The following is a 21,121-nucleotide window of genomic DNA, read 5'->3' on the forward strand; positions in this document are numbered from 1 at the left end:
AGAATCCACTTAATTAATCAAAGTTTGCAGTTGTCTTCCTTTTTCTTCTTCACAATCCTTCCCTTTAAAAATCACAGCAAAAATTTCTGGACTGATGTTCTTATCAACCTGCTCTTCCCTAGTTCCTGATCAGGAGATAGGCCAATTACCCAGCTACATCTCCTATTTGTTTTATTAATCACCTGGTTCAAGACTCCATAGAAGATTCCATACCTGGCCAGCATTCCACTGCTGATGCTTTATAAACTCAGGTCAGGAAAACTAGTTTTTTTTATCTCAAAGATTAATTGAAAAAATACTAAAAAACATTTAATTAGAATGTTTGCATTTAAATTAAAGATATAGTATTAGCTATAGTGGAAGATGAAAACATAGCAAGTCAATAAAAGCCTGTATGTGTAGACACATCAAGCAAACAAACACACATTGTTAACACTTAAGACATCTTTCTGTTTTAACTAAACGTCAACACACATGCATCTGAAAGTGATCAGGATTATTAATATCTGAAAGACATTTGTCAGCAAAAAAAAAAAAAAAAAAAAAAAGCCCTGATTCTATAACAGAGAATATAAATCTGTATTTGATGAAATGGTTACAAGCAGGATTCATAGCTGCTTGTCTATCAACTTCGATCATGGAGTCTTAAGAAATATATTCCAAACACATTTTGATTTCACTTGAGATTTAATTTTGTTTAAAGAAGTGAATTAAGATACAGGCAGATAATCTAATCAGCACAGACATCTTGTTTCCTGAAAGTTCCAGCAAACTTTACAAGTCTCTAATCCAATACTATGATTGCCGGCCTCAAACTACTAATTTTTTTCTTCCATTTATACAAGAAAGTGAGCCTTTAACACCCACACCATCCTTCCCTTCCCACATAGAAGGCACAGGTGCTCCTGAAGGCGATGTGCAGCAGCACCCCTGCTCCTTTCACTGGCCTCTCGGGTTCAACAAGGTCAGTGAGTTATATTTGGCCAACACACATCTGTTGGAAGGAAGCTCAATGGTTAAAGTATATTTGGTTTCACCTGGTAGTTTCCTCCATGTGGCTAAGCATGTCAAAAGGAATCATGACAAACTTTACTAGGGAACAAAAGACATTATCGCAATGCCTTCAGCCTGGAGCATGGGATGGCAGAGCCCTCACAGCACTCAGCGCTTGTGATAACTGAAATCTAAAAACATCTCACAGACAGCTGAAATACCAATTCGTATTGAGGCAGTATTCTGAATTACTACCAATCACACACAAAGAGTGATTAGTGTAACACTTATGTGTTTCGTTGTTGGACTTTTAGTTTTGTTTTTGATTAAGAGCCATAGAATTTTGGTTTTGCATTTGATTAAAGGCCACACAATTGTAAACTACAGAAGATAGAAAAATTACTCATCTAATGTCTTCTCTGGAAGACTTCTGCTTCGCCAGTGCTAATAAGGGAATTTAATCAGATGGACAAAACTTGACAGCAATCCTTTTCCAATACATTTAGTATTGAAACAGGTCTGGGCCTTCCAAGATGTACAAAGAAAATCCATTATTCAAGTTAATGGAGAAAAAGGTCTGAAATTTTGACTGTCCAAGATGTACGCTCTTGCTTTTCCAATATCACTTGTGACATACATCACAGCCACAAACAATTACACCAACAGCTCCGATGAATTCTCTATTCCAAACACATCAGGTGACGTAAAATGTTAGTAAACCTGACTTTGCCCTCATCAGTCTCGGAGATCACCTGGAGAGCCCAGGGCTGCCTTCATCGGGTTCATCAGGACCTGAGCATCAGGGGGAACCCAGAGCCCTGGGACAGAGCAGCCACGCAAGAGGGCACAGTACTAACACTGAGCAACACAACCACTTTCAGGGTATTCAGAATAGAAAAGGATGCGTGCATGCATGAAATATGCAGCAAATACATGCACAAAGGCTTGTACTTTCTGAAATTGTGCAGCCTGATGAAACACTTGAGATAAAGTAGTGTAATCAATAGCACCACTGTACCTTTAAAAACAGCAAGTCCAACACGATCAATTTGTATCACAGTGATCTACAGTAACAGAAATCCGCAACTACAATGCACTAACTTAATGATAATTTATCAAGTGCTCACATTTCAGCTACTGTTGTTCATGACAGAATGAAGACTGTGTAAAAAATAATGTCATGAGTCAACATAGCATTTGACTGAAGAGAAAAGACCCATATTATTAAAATTTTAAGTAAGCCTTCATTAAATAAAATACATGGAATTAGCTCCTCCAAAAGTATTTAATTAGTTAACACATGCAGGTTAAATTCACAACCTGCCATTGTGTTTTTTTTAAGCCACTCATTTCTTAAAGCTTTGTCATAAAAAGGATTTTTTTCCGTTATTATTTCCATAATACTGATTGAAACCACCATTCCTTTATGAAAAGGACAAAGTACCCCTTGCAAATGGTGAGAAACATTTCCATTGCCTCATTAAGGCAATTTCAATCATTTTATGCATCTTCATCTAGTTGGAGGTATGCTTCAGCATTTCAGAGAGAAACCTCAGCAGCTGCAGAGATGGGGAGGGACAACAGGTCCTTAAGCAGAAAGGAGGAATTATCAGTTATCTGGCTGGAAATGAAACCTCTGGGAAGCCCCATCTGCAGCCTCAGTCATTACAAATCACAACAATTATGTGAGCTCTCAGCCCATAAATAAAATTTCAATACCTACAAAGAGCCGCAATACTGTAATGTCCACAATACAAAAACATTGCCAGCTCATTCTGCGAAGCTTCGGGCTACTTGTAGCACCAGGAGAAGATGAATCAATAAAATGTTATCAGTAAAACAGTTTGATTCCTGTGCCGTTAAGCACACGGCCACTTCTATACTTCAATCCCTTCGGGTCAATATAATTTTGCACAGTTAGCCAATTCTCAGCAGGGAAATGATACTGGTGGATATTTCAGATATTCTAGACCACTTATTTCTACATGGGGGATTAAGAAAAAGAAAATAACACTGTCCTATCTGGCTCAAAAACTTGGATCTTTAGTACAACTTCACATGCTAGGGCTTTCTTACTTCAGCTACGGTAACATCAGCTGCCCTGAACAGCTCATCAGTACAATCTCATGTGCCCTATCCACCCAGCACTGAAAAAAGCAGCTTGGAAAGTAAAACAAGTGAAACCTGGATTTGGGCTTTCACCTAAATAAATCTGAGATAAAATAAGATGTCATTTCTCCCTACTTAAAAAAAAAAAAAAAAAAAAAAAGAAAAAAAAAAAAGAAAGGCACATTTAACAAATTCAGAAATAAATTCTTCTAGGTTTCTCACATGAAAGAAGTGTAAATGCCAACAATACCAACAATACAGACTGCGAGCCTCCAAAGTTGAGGAAGTAGATATTGCCATCTTCTACCAAATCTCGTATTCTGGAGAAGGAACATTCTCAAAGAATCTCTCGCAGACACAGGCCCACTTTCCTTGATTTAATTTGACAGCATCCTAATGAAACAGTATAATCCTATTACGGGACCAGTCATGGGCACCACGAAGTGACAGACAACCAACTTCAGCAAGGCAAGATTGTTTCCACAAAATGGAAGACCACCTCATTTTGCTACCAATTACATTTCATCCATTTCCTCCTTTTTTCATAATCACTTGCTCAATGTACAAAGGGTTAAGAAATATCAGACCACTCAAAGGCAAAAAACTGCTTCCTCCTGTAGTCAGTTTTTAAAAAAGAGATGTTTAGTTAACTAAAATGTCCATCAAACAGTCTACTCTCCTGCTATTGCTCTTTTAAAGCATTCATTTCCTTGGATATGTAAATAATGTCAGAAATAAGAGAGGCAGCACATACACATCGTAATTCTCTTACTAAGTATCTCATATTAGGAAATAACACTAATGGATTTCTAGTATTAGATTTTAATAGTTAAAAAATTAGCAGGAAGGGTCTAATTGTTGAGAAACAAAGCACACAGTTGCAAGAAGACAAAGCTGCACTAACTCAGAATTTCTTCTGTTTTGTTACATCACCACAACTTGTAACTTTCATCTGACAAAGTTCAGTCATTACAAATTCTCAGATAGTAAAACATCAGTGATTTCCATATTCTGCTTTGCTCCTAGATAATGTACTGAACTGTCAAGGATATGTACAGGTGGAGGAAGCCTTTATATTTTACCAGAAGACTACGCTCAGAAAAATCCAATGGCATCAATACTTCTTCTATTATTATTCGTTCAAACTTTCAAAATCAAATAACTTTCCTGAGCTTGACTAGAGACTGCTGAATAGAAATTCCACTGAGGAAAGAAGTTTTAGAATAACAGCACAATACATTCAGAAATCAATAGATAAACCTTTTGCTCAGCCACGCTTCTGATAATGAGAGACTGGAGCTAGGTCTTAGAAAACAGGGCAAACTGCTCTGAAACAACTTTCCTTATCTGTCAGTTTTTGCTCTGGAATTGAAACCAGCAATAAGAACCTTACGTCTGTGCCGCACTCAGGGAATTATTGTAGTGAAAAACATTCTGGCTGGATAATAATTTTTAATTGTAAAAATACATCCATCTTTAAGAGGGGGACTTTTGTTTGCCTAAACTATGTGGACAATGCTGAAACACAATTAGATAAACATATGTATGGACTGCCTCTCATAATCAGAAAACAATGTGATTAGATACTCAAACTTGGGAGAGAGGGAAACTTCTAAATCTATTTTGAAAATTCTTTAAGCTTGATCTCATCTTCGCTTGAACATCCACTTAAAATACTCTTCATATTGGAAGCATGATGGCTTTTACTATGAATCAGTTGACCTTTCTGCCCTCACTAACTGTTACTTTCTCCATTCACCAATAGAGAAAGCTTCTTGGGCTGATTATCAACATTAGAGAAGAGAGAGTAAACCAGAGCAACAACCCCACTCCACCAAAGCCAGACCATTTCTGCCATAATATGTGATCATGAAGCCCAACTGGATAGCACAACAGAGCCAGCTATGCTTTTCAAATAAAGGAATTCAGCACTGGTCAGTGAGCAGAAAACTACTTGTTTATCCACATGCTATAGTCACAGACATCTCACGTCCCAGCTCCTCAGATACAAACAAGGTACAGTGACCACAAAGTGCATCCCACTGCCTTACTCCCTGGATTCAATTCCAGCGCCACACAGAACAGGCAAGAAACATCCCCAGGCAGAGGCACAAAGGGAAATGGATTTCCAGGTCCTAACATTTTGATAAATAAAAAAAAAAACCCTCATGGCACAACTCCCCAGGCTTAAGCAGGATACCTTCACTGGTACTAGAGTTGTATTATATTCATTAAAGAATTTACAGTATTTATTACCCTGCAATTCTGTAAGGCAAAACTAAAGAAACGTTGCCATGACAAACAAATACAGTGGAGTTTTTATACCAACCTGATCCCCATGGTATCCCTTTATTCAATTAACAGAACCTTATTTTATTATGTATCAACTAGAAAATCAAAACATTTATCAATACTACTGGCATTAGCCTTGTAAAGAGACAGATGAGTCTAAAAATCCTTTGCAGTGAAGCAGAAGAGCTTTGCGTGCAGCCAGAGCTCTCAGTTGCCATGGACTGGGATACCATGTTATAAGACTGTAAAACCATGGCCTGTGGCTGCAGTCCAGCCTGCAGAGTAATTTAATCTAGCTCACAAAGAAACGAGGAAAATGGCCTCTGCTGTGCTGAATCAGCAGTGCTGGAAGCCGTGCCACCCTCTATCATTTAGTAAGAGAAAGCTTTGTTCATAGTGCCAACTCTGTGTAGAGCATCTATTGGGTAAAAGAAAAGACCAGCAGGAATATTATGTGCCAGATTTTCGGTAGATGTAAGTCAGAATAGTTCCAAAGACTTGGAGTTGTGCTGATTTACATCATTTCAGGATTATAAGGATTTACATCCACTGAAAGTTTATCTTCTTTTTTTTTGTCTTTTAATTAAAAGAACAGCGTAGACGTGGCAGTATTGTGACACTTCAACAGACCACAATTTGGAAAGGAAAAAGTTTTGTAAAGCTCAAGAAAAGGAAATCTTTTCTTAGTTTAAAAAGGCTAAATTAAAATTCACAAGACTTACATAAATTGAGCTATCCACGAGTAAAATATATATATATATATACATACATACATATATATACATATATATATATAACCACAGACTTCCTCCCTTCAGAGCTACCTAAAAGTAACAAAGGCAAAAAAATAAAACAGCAGTAGAATGAAAGCTTTGTCCATTCAACCCGATTATATATCATAAAAATCTATCAGCACAGATGCTATTGCTATTTATGAGTCACAACTCAGGGCCAAAATAAATGCCTTGTATTACTTCATTTTACTTTTTCCTTCTAACTGAAAGTGCCAAAAAAGTGACTGCCATGGGAATTAGGAAAAAGCACATGACTGCAAAGAAGCAGGGGGTATTGCTTGTCAGGAAGCAAGCCAACTGGGGCAGAGTTTGGACTGCTGTGACTTCTAAATAAACTCATAACTACTACATTAGGTCTCAGTGATCTCAAAGCAGCTTCTGTTGCTTATTTGCTCACCTGTCAAGTAAAGCTCAATAATGAAATAAAAAAGCTCTCTGCACAAGACTGACTGTGCCTTACAAACATGCACGTATATCATTTCTTTTCTCAGCAGAACCACAGGTGACCATGATGAGAAAAGAACAGAAGTGAGAATCACTCTGGTACATGAGCTCCTGCGATAGGCAACAGATGTATGTTTAAGACTGAAAGCAAACAGATCCTTTAGGCATAGCCGTGTGAAAAATGACGTGCAGTTGCTCTTCAGGCTATTTCTGTGGCACAATGACCCACTCCAAAGCCAGCTAAGCCTTAAGAAATGCTTCAGATCAGACTTAAAAAAAAAAAAAAAACAAAAACACAAAAAACCAGAATGTTGCTCACTAGTGCAATTTCAACAATGTGTTACACAATAACAACAACAAAAAAATTGTTTCAAAAGCCACATAACTCGAAAAGAGCTTAAAACAAAACAAGCCTACATTCAAGAAAAGCAGCCCCATTCCACCAGATCGTTTTCAGCATTCAGCTCCCAGCAGGTGAGTATTAAGCCTCCTGCTTCCAACGAGTCCTATTTAAAAGTGTTCTGCAAAGGCTCCTGCAACTTTAGAAGCATTAAATTTTATACCTCCTGAGCTATTTATTAGCTGGGGAGGTACTTAAATGACATTCATCAGATAATAACTTTCTTGGAACGCATATTACTGATTTGGGTAGATAACCTTGAGCTTGGTTTTATTTATTTTTATGACAGCTCTCCCTAGAACAGTAGGTTCTTGGAGAAGGCATCACCTATGCATTCCACTTGGAGGTGTGGGTATATATATATCTTAGTCAGAAACTACATTTACAAAGGACCTCAGTGCAGAAATCTCGTCTTCTCTTCATATCTCAGCAACATTCATCACTTTGAGTTGTCCAGGCACACCAGGAACCACAGCCCAGCAGCTGCTGTGAGGAGACCTCTCAGGAGTCAGCATTCCACATCTCTCCATGCCAGCCCCCTCTCCACTTACTTGCTTTAATTTTAAGAAGCAATGCCAGTTCAGAGATGTTAAATTCTCCTCCTTACAGATGCATTGTCAAAGGTTGATCCTGCTGCATTAACAGAACTTTGCTTTGTCATCATGTCTCCCAAGGCAATGAAACTTATATTATGAAGGTAAAACCAGCTGTGCTACTGCTGCTCAATTCTGCTGCTATTTAATGGGATACAGCCAACATTATACCACAATTCACAGTAGAAAAAGAAAATAAAACTTTGCTTTATTGAAAATATGAAGAAAAATCATTTCAGTTAAATGCATTGTCTGCATTGAGCTTTGATAAAACATCGCAGTTAATTCACCACTCACAGAAATCCCTGCACAGACTCCGGCAATGGGAATTCACATATCTGCTCACCATTAAACCTATGAAACCTCTACTTTATGTCTAATACCGACCCAACATTTCTGACTGCTCCATACAGTCCTTCTGTTGGGATTTGCAGTCAGGAGAAATCAGACTGATGTGTACAATGAGAACATCTTGCTTATCATCAGCTATAGCAACCAATCCTTCAACTTTCAATTACATTTTCAATGTTTCAGACTCTAGGCAAACAAAACAAAAATCTTTTAGTAAACTTTGCACAGAGATCATCAATCCACTACCCAGTTATTTGAACAAGCATCTACACTGATCTCTAGGTCACTAAACTTCTTCTGATGAGCATTTGAACACAGTATTAAGAAATCCTTGGGTTGTCATCATCCTTGAAGAATTCATTACATGAATTCTTACCATGACCTATGCTTTCTCCTTTTTCCAAACGACTGTACACATCTTTCTTCACTCCAATGAAAAAAAAAAAAAAAAAAAACGAAACCAAAACCAAACAAAAAACCTAAAGGACATTAAATCAACTGATGAAAGTCTTCATATAAAAGAAAGAATAAACAAAAAGAGAAAGCAAGCTTCTGGAGATGAGCAAAATAGTTGTGTAATTTTGTAAATCTTATGTTTTCAAGGAAGTTAAGCAACCAGCCAGCAATAATCAGTCTCTTGCATGAAAAGCATATAGGACCTGAAATGATTCCTCACAGATGATCTTTTACTGGGGGGCAATGCTCCCTACATGATTTTTCATCTGGAGATCCAGTGGCTCTACTCTCTCTTTCCACCCATGAAGAGAGATGCTCCAGAACCAGATATCACCAGAAGAGGAAGCTTCTTCCCCCAGCACACAACATGAAATCACTTTAAAATGAAAATAAAAATCAGAGTTATGGCAGGAGAACTTCAACAGTATCACTAAATAGTAAAATATTAAAGCATGGGTTGTGTCTCCTAACAAGCTTTATGAATAATATTGTTTAGATTTAGCTGTGTTCCTACAGATCCCAGACAAACAACTTCAAGACATAAAAGACTGATTAGAAAGCACTACTATCATCTTAAATATTTCAATGACTATATCCAGAGCATAAGTTTGATGGTTCATGGCCAAAGCAGAAGGATCTGTCACATGAGCTCTCCAACAGTCTGTTCTGAACTAGTTTTTCTCAATGCTCTTATCAACAGTGCAGACAAAGGAATGCAGCATATGTTTTTTTACATCTGTGAATGGCATGGAAACAGGGCACAACTGCAGCACTGTTGAAGGTCAAGAGCAAGATTCAGAACAATCCTAAGTCACAGATCAGAGTCAGTAAAAAGAAGAAAAAAATAAAGAATTCAAGGGAAGAAGAGCAAGGTAACCCAATTCAGTAGGATTAATCAACAGTACACATAGAAAATAACTGGGTAGGCAGGAGTTCTTCAAAAAATTGATGTGGGAGGTTATATGGATCACAAGCTAAATATGAGTCAACAGTGTCACACTGTCAAAAAAAAAAAAAAAAAAATAATTAAAAAACCAACAATCCTCATATAGGCTAAATCAACTGGAGTATTGCCCAGGTGAAAAACCCTCCAGCCTGGTCAACACAGCCAGCCTTGGCACAGCCACACTGCCCCGGGGCACCGTGCTGAGCACAAAGCCGTGGGCTCAGAGGAGGGCACAGTGCATGAGAGGCACAAATGAGTGGTTCAGCCAACACAAGCTAAGAAAACATTTTAAAGGCGTTAGAAAGAAAACCAACAAAAAGCAGCAACTGTTCTCTGATGAATAAGACAAATAGCAACAGGTTTTAATTGCAAGAGACCTTCAGCTTGAAAAATGAAGAAAAAGAGGGAACCCAGACATTGCTTGGCCTGCAAAAGCAGTTTGCTTTCCTCCAGCCCTGTTCTGCTTTGTCCACAAAGCTCCATCAAACTGATAGTGATGAGCGGAAGAGGTTCAGTAACACCACAGACAGATCTCTGAAATCAGTGAGACTTTCCAAAAAAAGCCCTCCTGCCAGAAAGAACTGCAGGGCAGGGCTGATTTATAGGGAGTCACCTGTTAATGACTACCTTGACCATACCAGGAAGAAACAGGTTATTAAATTTTATGCTTTAGATTAGCTCCTATTTGAAGTTATTCAAGTGCAACATTTCTTTATTTTCTGACATCTTATCAAGCTCACTTGTTGATGTTTTATCTTCAGAAACCAAGCATCCAAGTATCACATGGATTCTCCTGACTCACAATGAGTAAAACACGTTTGTTTCACCAACCTGCCTTCTATCATTCCCCAGACTGACTGAGGGATGCATAGTTTTCTATGGAACAATTTTTGTAATCTTGACTATTTATCTTTGGATAATTGCTGTATTCATAATTATTTTAAAGACAATTTTGTTTAATAAGGATTGGAATTGCTACTAGACAAAGTCAGTCTAACAAGATTTTAGACTGCAAGCACTTTTTGTGACTAATCTACAAACTGCTACAAAACTGTGATTTATAATAGGCATAGTAATAGCCTTAATGATTGCAGTGCTGCCGGGTATCCATGAAACACACAGATTGGCTCATTTCAAAGCAGAAAGGGCATTTTTTTTCTGCATCATGGGTGGCCCATACATATCTTAAGGGTCCTTGGAGGAGCTTCCAACATTCCCACTGCGCGTTCCACATACCGGCTGCTATTACCATGCTAATGTTAATAGGCTGTAGTATATGTGACCCTCTGAGCAGCAGCATAACTAGCAGACTACTGAATTACTGCCACTGGCTCTCTATTACAAAATGCTGGCAAGTGGACAAAGCAAAAATAATTAAAATTTTCTATTGGAAGGGAGCAGAAAGCAGGAATCTAAACAGGCTGGCAGAGAGTCTGGAGCCTGGGGTCATAAGGCACAGGGCAGCAAGAGCGACTGCAAATCTCCTGCAATGACAGGGCAGCCCATATGCCAGAACATTTGCTGCTCCTCTCTCCCTCTGTGCAATTACAATTCAAAATTAATAAATAAATTAGCAACAATGAATGTAAGCAAGAAGAATCACAAAGCCCGTGGCAAAAAGAAATCTTGCTCTACTCAACTATTTTTTTTTTTTTTTTATGTTGCAGGAAAACTCACTTGGGGAAGATTCTGCTGAAAGAAGTGAGGCAGCCAGTACTAATGACAAATATTTTGGGAAAACAGAAACTCCATATGTTCCACATTTATTATACTAAAAATAAAAAGGAAATCAAGAGCTTTTTGAATTTAAGTGTAACATTTCCTTATGCCGGGAGACAAACCGTGCCTGAGTTAAGTCTGGACATTAATGGAAGCAAACAGCAGAATAGTGGTCCCTGGTGTTTCAATTATAGTCTCTTTAGAAGTTATGCTTCCAAGAAGTTACAGAAATACCATTTCCCTATAAGGATCTTTTTTTTTTTTTTTTTTTGGCAGACTGTTGCCATGTTTTTATTTAAAGTCATTTGATCTCCACTTGCAGAAAATCTCTGTTCATCACTAATTTTCCATACAATCACCACTCACCACTCACAGAATGCCAAGAGAGCATCCCACTGCAGGGCAGCAAGGCATGGCCGAAGCCCGTGGGGCTCTGAGCGTCTCCAGGCTCAGAGATGACTCCACAACCCCCCCCCCCAAGCAGCCAGCTCCATGTTTGACAACCACCAAAGAAGCTATTTCACACTGATAAATAGAATTTCTTTCACTTCTGTTTGTGCCAATTTCCTTTTGCCCTTTCTCCATGCATGTCTGAGTGCTGCCCAGCCCCATCATCTGATAAAGCATTTACACGTAATGCTAACATCTCCCTGAGACTTCTGCAGGATAAACAGCCCCAGATCTCTCAGCCTCTCCTTTCAGAAATGCTAAAAAAATATATTTTTAAACAAAGCACCAAAATATTACTGTTTTCTGGGCAGTAACATCTGATGGCACCAAAGGCCAATGGCATTTCTAATCATAGAATCTCAAAAAGCAAAAACTTGGAGGGGGTCATTTAAGCACCAACAGGAAAATTGAACATGAAATAAAATGCTCTTCAAATCCTTCAAATAGTGCACAGAAGGTTTATGCACACTAAAAATAGGTATGGATTGAGTCCATCCATCCAGCATGAATTCCCATTGCAGTATTCAGGAACAGGCTGTAGGAGAAATCAAGACTGGAGTTCCTGTTAAAGGCTGCTCTTAGTTTCCTTGTCAAACTACTCCAAACCTGGAGTCCCAAAACACAAATAGTGACCATTGCTTTTCAATCACTGCCTTCTCATCTTTGTTCCTACCACTACATTTACACAGATGCACAAAGCAGGACATTTTGTTCTGTTCACTTCCACAGGAATTGAATTAATTCTGAATAAATTTCTACCCCTAAATGGAAGAGAAACAGCCTTCTTTCCCTACGTTACCCAAATTCATTCTATTATTTAAAAAAAAAAAAAAAAAAAAAAAAAGATTTCTAATTAAATCATAAATTCTGTACTTTGAATCTCTTCTTACTCTTTAAATGAGACTTTTAAGTACAGTCTAAATCACCACAGCATTCTGTGGACTGCGCATAGTCCAGACTACTGCAGAACTAAGCACTTCACAATCCTCAGTCTGCAGTGAAATAAGGTATCTCCCGAAAAATATTATGCTAGTTTTCCAAGAGAAAATTAAGGAGGAGGGAGGCTTGCACATGAATATCAATGCAATTAGGCTATGAGAATTGGCATTAGGTCAGTGAAAATAAAGCAATATTTCACTGCTGGAATAAATAATTTTCATTTACCACATGTGAAAAGCAGAACTTCCAAAATGCTTTCAGCATCTGCTCGGTGAGATCAGAGCTCATGAGCTCTGTCAGCAGCAAGCAGTTTCCAAACACAGAAGTGACTCTGAAATTAACATTTTCTAACCTTAACAGACCTCACTTTATTGGTTTGGACTTCAAGACAACAGGTATTTCACAATAAGCAACACATTTACACTGATCCAGGCATGGCTTACTTCCTAACACCCTAAGAAAAAAAGAATTATTCATTAGAAATGGTTTCTTTTTATTCCTTAATATCTATATGTTTACTTGTTCAGAGTGCCCAATTTGAAGCATCTTCATTTTCCAAGAGACAAAATTTTTCCCCCACTTAAAAGGAAAAAAAAGAAAAAAAAAGAAAAGAAGCTCGAGTCTGTTTTTGGAGAAGCAGATTTATTCAGATAAAAATCAGTTGCTTTCCCAGAATGCAGAAAGAAGTAATTTTACTTGGGTTTGAGGAATTTGGTTCAAAGCTCTGAACTAGAAAGCAATATATACAGTTATTAAACAGTGTAAGGGGATTAACTCTACAGAGTGCTATTGACTACTCTGGTCTCATTAACTGGCATTTTATTAGATAAAAACGTCAACTTCAACATCAAATTTCTGTGCTAGAAGTTAGATATGAAGAACAAAGTTGAAAATGAATATGCATCAGCAGTTACCCCAATCTATGGGGGCTCAGCTCACGACTAAAATGGTGAGTTTGATCTGCAGCAAGAACTGAGTTTGGAAGAAGTTGTGGAATGTGGGAAGAGTTTGCTGAGAAACAGCTTCACACGAGCAAGCACAAACCTAATGCAGAGAGCTGATGCCTCTCGGCCTCTATTTACTCCAAGGAATGAAAAAAGGTTACGAGTAGAGATCTGGATTCCCTACTTTCAGATTTTATTATGGAACTGTGAAGCTAATTATCTGTATGATAACTTCAGTAGTTGCTTTTCATGCAGAATCACAGACCAGAAAATAATAAAAGCAGGAAGGGAAAGGCTCCTTTCGAGCCCTGAGCAGCTTGCAGAAGCCACTGGGTCTGTCAGCAGGTTGCAGCGTGGACGCCTTGCTGCAGCATGCTGGGCAACCCTACTGAAGCCTGGCAGAACCCCAGAATGAACAAAGCATCCCTCATGATTCTTGCTTCCTAAGAACGCCCAGACAGCCCAGAGGGTGCTGAGAATATGGAATTAATACCAGGCGGGTACCTATGGATTCTACTCACAAGAGAAGTGGGAAACCACACACATAATGGGGATTGCATCCCCTTTAGCCAATTCACTTACTGCAGATACACGTTCCATGTCAATACCCCCAGTAGATCCCTGGGCACTTGCTAGGTTATCTGTTACTGTAGGTGCTTAGCAAAACCACCAGTGTTTCTCCTAGAAGCGTTACCAGAATCAGTCTTTCTGTCAGGGTCAAACATCACATATGCAGCAGTATTTTGTGGCTTTTTTCAAGCAGAGCTGCTGCTACCCTGCCTTAACACAATCCACAGGACACATTCAGTTTCCTGCATCGTCTGAACCACAGGAATGCAGTACAAAAGCAGGTACAGGACATATCCCTAGTTATTGCCATGTGAATTACTAGCAACCAGCTTCAAACACAGCTTGCAAAGGTTTATTCAGGTTCCACCACCTCCCATTATTTGTATTTCAATTGCATATTTGTTTGCACGCTGCCATAGGAAGACTGGGGTGTTTGCTCTATCCGTTCTTGTTTTCTAAACTCTCACAGCCTTCCTAAGTCCAACTGTTAAAGGTGGCAAGGGCTGAACAGAGGAGTTTCTGAAGCTTTTGAGGGGAGAACAAAAGGCTTCAGCCACAAAGAACATCCTTCTTTTAAGACCAGCAGTGAGGTGGTTCCTTGTAGAATACATTTGGGGAAAAAAAAATAAAATAAAATAAAAATAAAAAGGGCAGCTATTGCAGTAAAGTTTACATGTTTTACTTGTTTGTAAACAAGAAGCGTGATAGCGAAAACCATAGTTTGCCTGGAGTATGGCTACCTTTGCTTTCACACACGTGCTGAAAGCAGCACAAGCTGGCGCAGCTCATTCGGACTGCTGCACGGAAACAAACTGTGCTTCCAAACGCTCCTACCCAAACGCAGCTGCCCACACAAGCAGAGTTATCCTGCTACATTGGTACAGGCACTATTTCAGATGGGCAACAGAACCATGAATCACTGTAGATGAAGAGAAGCAAAGGAAAAAAAAAACAGCAAGAAAGGGCTGTGTGCCTTCACTGCTTACACTGTCTCTTGGCTCTATGGAAGGCTACAAGACACACAAACAGTAATAGGGATTAGCTGCATCTCCGGGAGGTGATCAGGGTTAACCATGATGGCACTGGGCTGGAAAAGACAATGCCATTAACACCCACTGCCAGTTGCCATGTTTTCACCAATAAAATTCAAACTTCTCACTGTTAAAGATGTCATTTTTGGAGTCTTCAAAGATCTTAGAAAAACAGTCAGTGTCCGGAGCATCAGCCTGCCTTGTACAACCATCCCGCATACCATCTTCAGCACCCTGCTCCTCATAGCTCTTTCCCTACAAGATCACCTGAGCCTCAGCTCTGAGACAGATCCCAGAGTCAGTCCCAAGCTCTCTCAGTGCAGCACATCATGTCAGTGCTCCCCACCTCTAGGGAGCGATGTTCTCACCACTTCAACTTCATGTTAATAATGAAAAACAAAGAGGAAAAAACAGAGGGAAAAGACACCTGAGTTGTAATTGTTTTCTGTCATAGAGCAGCTTTGAGATGTTTTTGATTTTTTTTTTCCCCTAAGGAAGAAAACAACCAACCGTCCTAAATATTATCATGCATCAGTGATCACACTCAGTTTATTATCTTCCAAACAAAAACAAAGACAAAAATAAATGGATTTTACTCCAGTAGCTAATTTAGGAGATGCAAGGATGGCATTTCTGTGGAAGGTGCAGGCTCCATGAATTAACTCAGCAAATACCCCATCATTGGGATACAGCGTTCAGCAGCGATGTGTAGTACGTGGTATTTGCGGCCCTACTGGGGAAAACTATTTTAAGTCTAATTAAGATGAAATTTTTAGAATGCAAATGCTTTTCATTTATACATAAAACAAAATGCCGTGACATTTCTCCCATCCATTTATCATAAACAAGTTAATTACTGTGTAACAAATAGCTCCTGCTAGAATCTGTATGTTTTGAGGATGTTAAAGAGCTGACTCAGGCAAATAAGATGAACCACAACATAGTAGTTAATAGCTTATGGCATACTTATAATAAAACAATGACTCTGTAAAAGCTCTTGTTGTCAAATTAGGACTAAGCTATTTCCATTGGAATAAGTCAATTATAAGCAGCCACGACCTGTTTAACTCAATTCAAACCTAGAATACTTTAGGCACTTACTTAGATACACTCACCATGCTGCTACAATGCAGCAAGCTTAAAAGGGAAACCAGTCCTAGGACCAGAGCATATCCTCCAACCACCCAGCAGCTGTACTTCTCAACACCTGAGGCTGACCACCTGCATCACATCTGCCCAAATGATGATTTGGCCAAGGTTGAACCCATCCTCAGGCACTGCAAACCGTCCCCCCTCTCTTTCCCAGGGAGGGAATGGTTCTTACACAGCACACAGATTTGGGATTTGCTCAGGGAAGCCCCTGAGAGCCATTTCAAGTATATAAACCCCTTTCCACCAAACCTATGAAGCCTATGACCATCAGGTGAATGCCTACCTGCTTTGTATTTTTCAGTGCAAACAGCCCCACTTGGCCCAAAGATGAATTGCTGAATGCTGATGAATAAGATGGTGGTAGCTGGCAGCAAAGCTTTGCGTGGTGAGATGGTGTGAAACAGTACATATGTCAATCTATCAAACATGTTAATGTAAGCAATCTGAACCCATTTTTGGTCTGATCTATTGTACAATACTTCACCCAGATGGAAGAACGAGATAAACATTTTATGCCTCAGACATATCAAGTGTTAGGAAGTAAAATTAAATCTAAACTGGAAAACTACCAATTTTACATGCTAAAATATAAAGAACAACACAAGCACAAAAAAGGGATTTTGTGCAGCAGATTTCCTCCCCCATTATCCCACAAGTTAATTAAATATATTAGTTTCCTCTGATAAACAGCAGCATGTATTTGGCTGATGATTAGAAGGTGTAAAGATGATAGCTCACTTATTAGCAAACACCGCATTTGCACTTATTCCCCCCCCCCCCCCTTCTCCTTCAGTTGACAGAATTGCTACAAATCACGTCACCAGGGACAATGTACCAAGACACAAATCTTACAGCAGTATGACATCTGGGGGGCAGTTCGACCCTAAATGAGCAGCAGTTTCACCACAATGAATGTAAAACTACAACTGGATCCTAGGGATGAAATTAATGTTCATTAAATACATTTTTTTTTCCATTCAAATCAACCTGACAGCCTAAATATAATTCCACATTTAAAGGCGGTCACTTGCAACCAAAAATGAAATGACAGCCACTCTGCTGCCTTCATTCATTGCTGAACAGACCTGCGCCCACCTACACGAACACACACTGCAACATATCAACTACACACACAAAAAAATAGTCCTCCAAGCAAGTGTATTAACAATGTGATCTTCCAGTCTTTGGAGGATGCTGCATATCAGATGACTTCCAAAGCTAAGAAGTGTGAAAGTACTCAGTTCACAGACTGGTTTGGATGACCTTGCAACCTCTAGTTTTGGAAAAATTGCTACTAAACATGAAAACACTTGGTACTACACCTCTAATATTTACTGCTCTGTTTTACTCTCGAGTTTGTCTGTGTCCAGCCCTCTAGCTGGCTATCTTTCAAACAACAAATAAATTCCCCAACATCTCCCAGCTGATGCCAGGCCAGTCAAGAGAATTCCTGAACAGCAAAACAAAGACAGTCAGGCTTAGAAACAAAACTGATTGCCAACTCATGTGGAGAGAAAACATTCAGCCCTGGATTCCTCTGAAGCCAGAAAGAATACAGCTCTCTATCTCCCTAGAAATCAAAGTAACAGAGCAGGTGGTGGCTGTGCAGGAAGACAGAAACGCCAGCTTTCTGGCAGAGGAACGTGCATGAGAGTAAATGCACTCAGGAGAAGGTAGCAAAGGGTTTGCAATCCCTTTTGCAGGGTAGCGGAACCTGTTGTGCTCTCCATTCCTACAGCATGCTGTGTTTTCAGAACTGCTGTAGCATCCACTAGTGGCTGGCGATTAAACTTAAGAAGGGGGCTGGGGAGGGGGATGGGATTTTGATCTTCAAGAAAAACAACGATTTTCTGCATCATGCAAATACAAAGTTTAATTATTTTTAACTTGAAAGGGAGACAGATCAATACACAGGAAAATCTATTGTTATTTGGATTACGAAGATGTCTCAGAGTTTACAATCACAAAAGTGGTTATAATCCTCCAATTACTATAAAGCTAATTGGTGGTTTCTTTCTGCCTGTGTTTTCATGTTGTCAGTGGGGCAGTAATGAAAATGAATGCCACATTTGTGAACAGAATGTCTGTAGGCTTGTTTACCACATTTCCAACAACAACGTCTGCTTTATCATGCATTTCAAAGCACAGATAATTTAAGGATCTCTGAATTTCATACATAAAAATACTTTCTAAAATATCAAATGTAGAGTCCCTTCAGACAGGGTGGGAGTGGGAGACTTAAAAGCAAAGTGCTGACCTCGCGTAGCACAGGCAAGCGATGCACCTGAAGCAGACAGCACGTGAACCTGGAGTGATTCATCTGTATTCAAAACCGCGCTCACGTAAACCACTTAGTGTTTCATCCTCCTACAAACATAATTCTGCAGACAATTTCACCATCACAACCAGCATCCGTAAGTCTCCTTTCACCTCCCCAAGTACAGTTATTGCAGCGCCTATTAATGCATTTTATTCCACTTACCTTTGAGTAGCTTCTGGCCTTCCACAATATTCTGGGAAACGAACGCTGTGTAGTCTTCTTCTGAAAAGCCAGGCTTGCATGTGGGTCTAACTGTAAGATCCCCATTGAGTGCCTGCAAAACCAAAGAAGTAAAACACACACTATGACTTTCGAGGTTTGGTACAACACTCTGCACGCAATGATGAAGTGCTTAGCACAGGCAAACCCAGACAGTAAAGCAGCGTGCAAGTAGAAACTATCTATGCTAAAGTGCCTGTCTGTTGGCATGGATCCATACTGTAGCTGCAAAAATAAAATGGGCCAGAAACAAGTTGCATGACTACAACAGAAAGCATTGTTTGTAGGAAGGCTGTATACTGGGCACAGTTAGAAGAAGGGAAGGAAACAAAGAGCAGCAATTCATCAAGCTAGCAGTGCTCACCCTGAAGCCACGCAAAGGCCCAATGTTGCAACATCCAGATCACTGAGTCTTGTTGTAGAGAACCAGGGCGAGCCCCAGGATGGGAGATGGGCCCCCAAAGCTTGTGGCTGCCCCAGGAGCTTGCAGCCCATGACAACCCCTCGCCCCTCCCCCCCCCCCTTCCCTGCACCAGCCTAGCGGCTGCTGCTTCCATACCACCAGGTTCAGCCCGTGCCCCAGCTATGGGGGAGGTGGAGGGATGGCCAACAGAAATGTAACAGTGCCATCTAATAGCGCAGCCCGCATGCAACCAGCAGGCACCCAGGAGCAGCACCCGGCTCAGTGCTCAGCTGCTCCGTCCCAACTTTGTATTGTCCTGCAAGAAGCGCTCCTTGCTATGAGGGCAAATCAGTGCAGCCGTAGGGACGGAACGCGCCGTCCCAGCGCAGAAAGTCTCAACGCCCGTTCGTTGAAGGCACGTGAACTGGCTATTTGCACGCAGCGAGTGCCCGGTGATCGACGCATAAGCAAGTGTTGGTGACAAGGGATTTTATTTCTGCTGCTCCTGAGCTAGCTGCGGCGCGGCTGAGCCCGGCTCCAGCAGCGGTACAGCTATAGGACCGGAGCATCACTTGCCCGGGAAAGAGCGACTCCGGGCACACACCTGGCTCTGCGCTTCCCCCCAGCACCCGCGAGCAGTGCCGCATTACAGACAGAGGGAAGAGTCCGTTCGTTGTAGAACGCAAGGCAGCGGACTCCGCGAGAACCCCAGCTCGGGAAACGGTTGGCAGCGATCGCACGGGAAGATGCAGAAAGCCGCGGCACCGCGAGCTCTGCCCGGCGCTGGCAAGATGTTGCAATTAGGAAACATTTCAAAGGGGATGGCTGAAGATAATAGGCTTCCAATCCGAAATCGCCCCATTACTACAGCCGCTCTCGTGCTACATGCTAGCACAGCAGCTCAGACGTGGGACAGCCCCGCGCGGCACCGCGGCACGCGGGCGGAGAGCGAGCAGCAGAGCCAGCGGGAGCTCCGCGCAGCACCGAGCACTGCGGCCACGCGCGGGCACTGGCGGTGCGCTGCGGGTAGCGCTTTGGCGAGAGGGGGGGGGGGAAGAGAAATAAAGGAAAAAGCAGTCAACTTTTTCAGCCCGTCAGCCCCCAGCACGGCTCGGCCCCTCGGGATGGTTGCGGGCGGACGGAATAAAAGTTGGAGCCGGCGAAACGGGGCGGCTGGGCGGCGGTGCCGCCGGGACGCGCCGCAAAGCCAAGTTTGCCCGGCGGTGCGTATGGGGAATGGGGGCCGGGGGACGAGTTTTAACGGCACCACCAAGACATTGGATTTAAAGCGAATAATAATTAATAGTAATCGCAAGAAAAGGAGAAACGGGAAAAGCTGCAGAAAGCTGCGGTTCCGCTCCCACACCCGAAGTTGCCGAGGCTGTCGGGGAGCGGAGGCAGCACAGCGGGGCGCCGGGCTGCTGCCCCCACCCGCCCGCCGGTGCCCCCCCACTTACCGCCGCCGAGCCCCAGACGAGCAGCACCAGCAGCAGCAGCCGCAAGCCGGTCCTCATCGCCCCGGCGGCGCCCGCCCGCCGGGCCGTGGCGGTGCGCTTGGCCGCCCCGTGCCGTGCTCCGGCCGCGCTGCGCGGGGACAGCGGCAACAACCGCACACACTCTCGCACCTCGCCGCCGCTTCTCGGTGCCCGCTCTCGGCTGCAGGTGAAGCGCCCGCCGCGCGCCGCCGCCAACAAACCCCGCCCCCTCGCCCCGCGGCGCGCGGGCACGCGCCGCCTTAAAGGGACAGCACCGCCCCGCCGCCGCGCGGGGCCGAGAGGAGGGTGGGGGAACGGAGGCTGACTGTGCGTGGAGGGGGCAGGGGGGAACTGACAGAAAAAATAGCGCAGTGAGGTGAAAAAATCAGCACGTTCAAGGAAAGGATGTGCTTAGTGAGGGGGAAAGTTGCCAAAAAATGAATCCACTGAGGAAAAAGTAGTGTAAGGCAGTAGAAAAAGTCATATATCCAGTGGAAAAGTATAGTTCTCAGGGGAATGAC

The 21,121-nt window shown here is 41.6% G+C and overlaps 1 protein-coding gene across 1 annotated transcript in view; it reads right to left on the reverse strand.

Annotated features, from left to right (window-relative positions):
- Nucleotides 1-20,766, reverse strand: part of CDH4 (cadherin 4) — a 410,612-nt gene extending 389,846 nt beyond the window's left edge. Inside the window, exons 1-2 of the mRNA XM_052683909.1 lie at nucleotides 20,583-20,766; nucleotides 18,666-18,777 (exon numbers count right to left, since the gene is read on the reverse strand). Coding sequence (XP_052539869.1) covers nucleotides 18,666-18,777; nucleotides 20,583-20,639 — 169 coding nt within the window. The 5' untranslated portion in view covers nucleotides 20,640-20,766. The remainder of the gene's footprint in view (nucleotides 1-18,665; nucleotides 18,778-20,582) is intronic.
- Nucleotides 20,767-21,121: the final 355 nt, after the last annotated feature.

Source organism: Tympanuchus pallidicinctus, unplaced genomic scaffold (assembly GCF_026119805.1).
Source record: "Tympanuchus pallidicinctus isolate F22 unplaced genomic scaffold, pur_lepc_1.0 scaffold20, whole genome shotgun sequence".
In the NCBI taxonomy this organism is placed as follows: domain Eukaryota; kingdom Metazoa; phylum Chordata; class Aves; order Galliformes; family Phasianidae; genus Tympanuchus; species Tympanuchus pallidicinctus.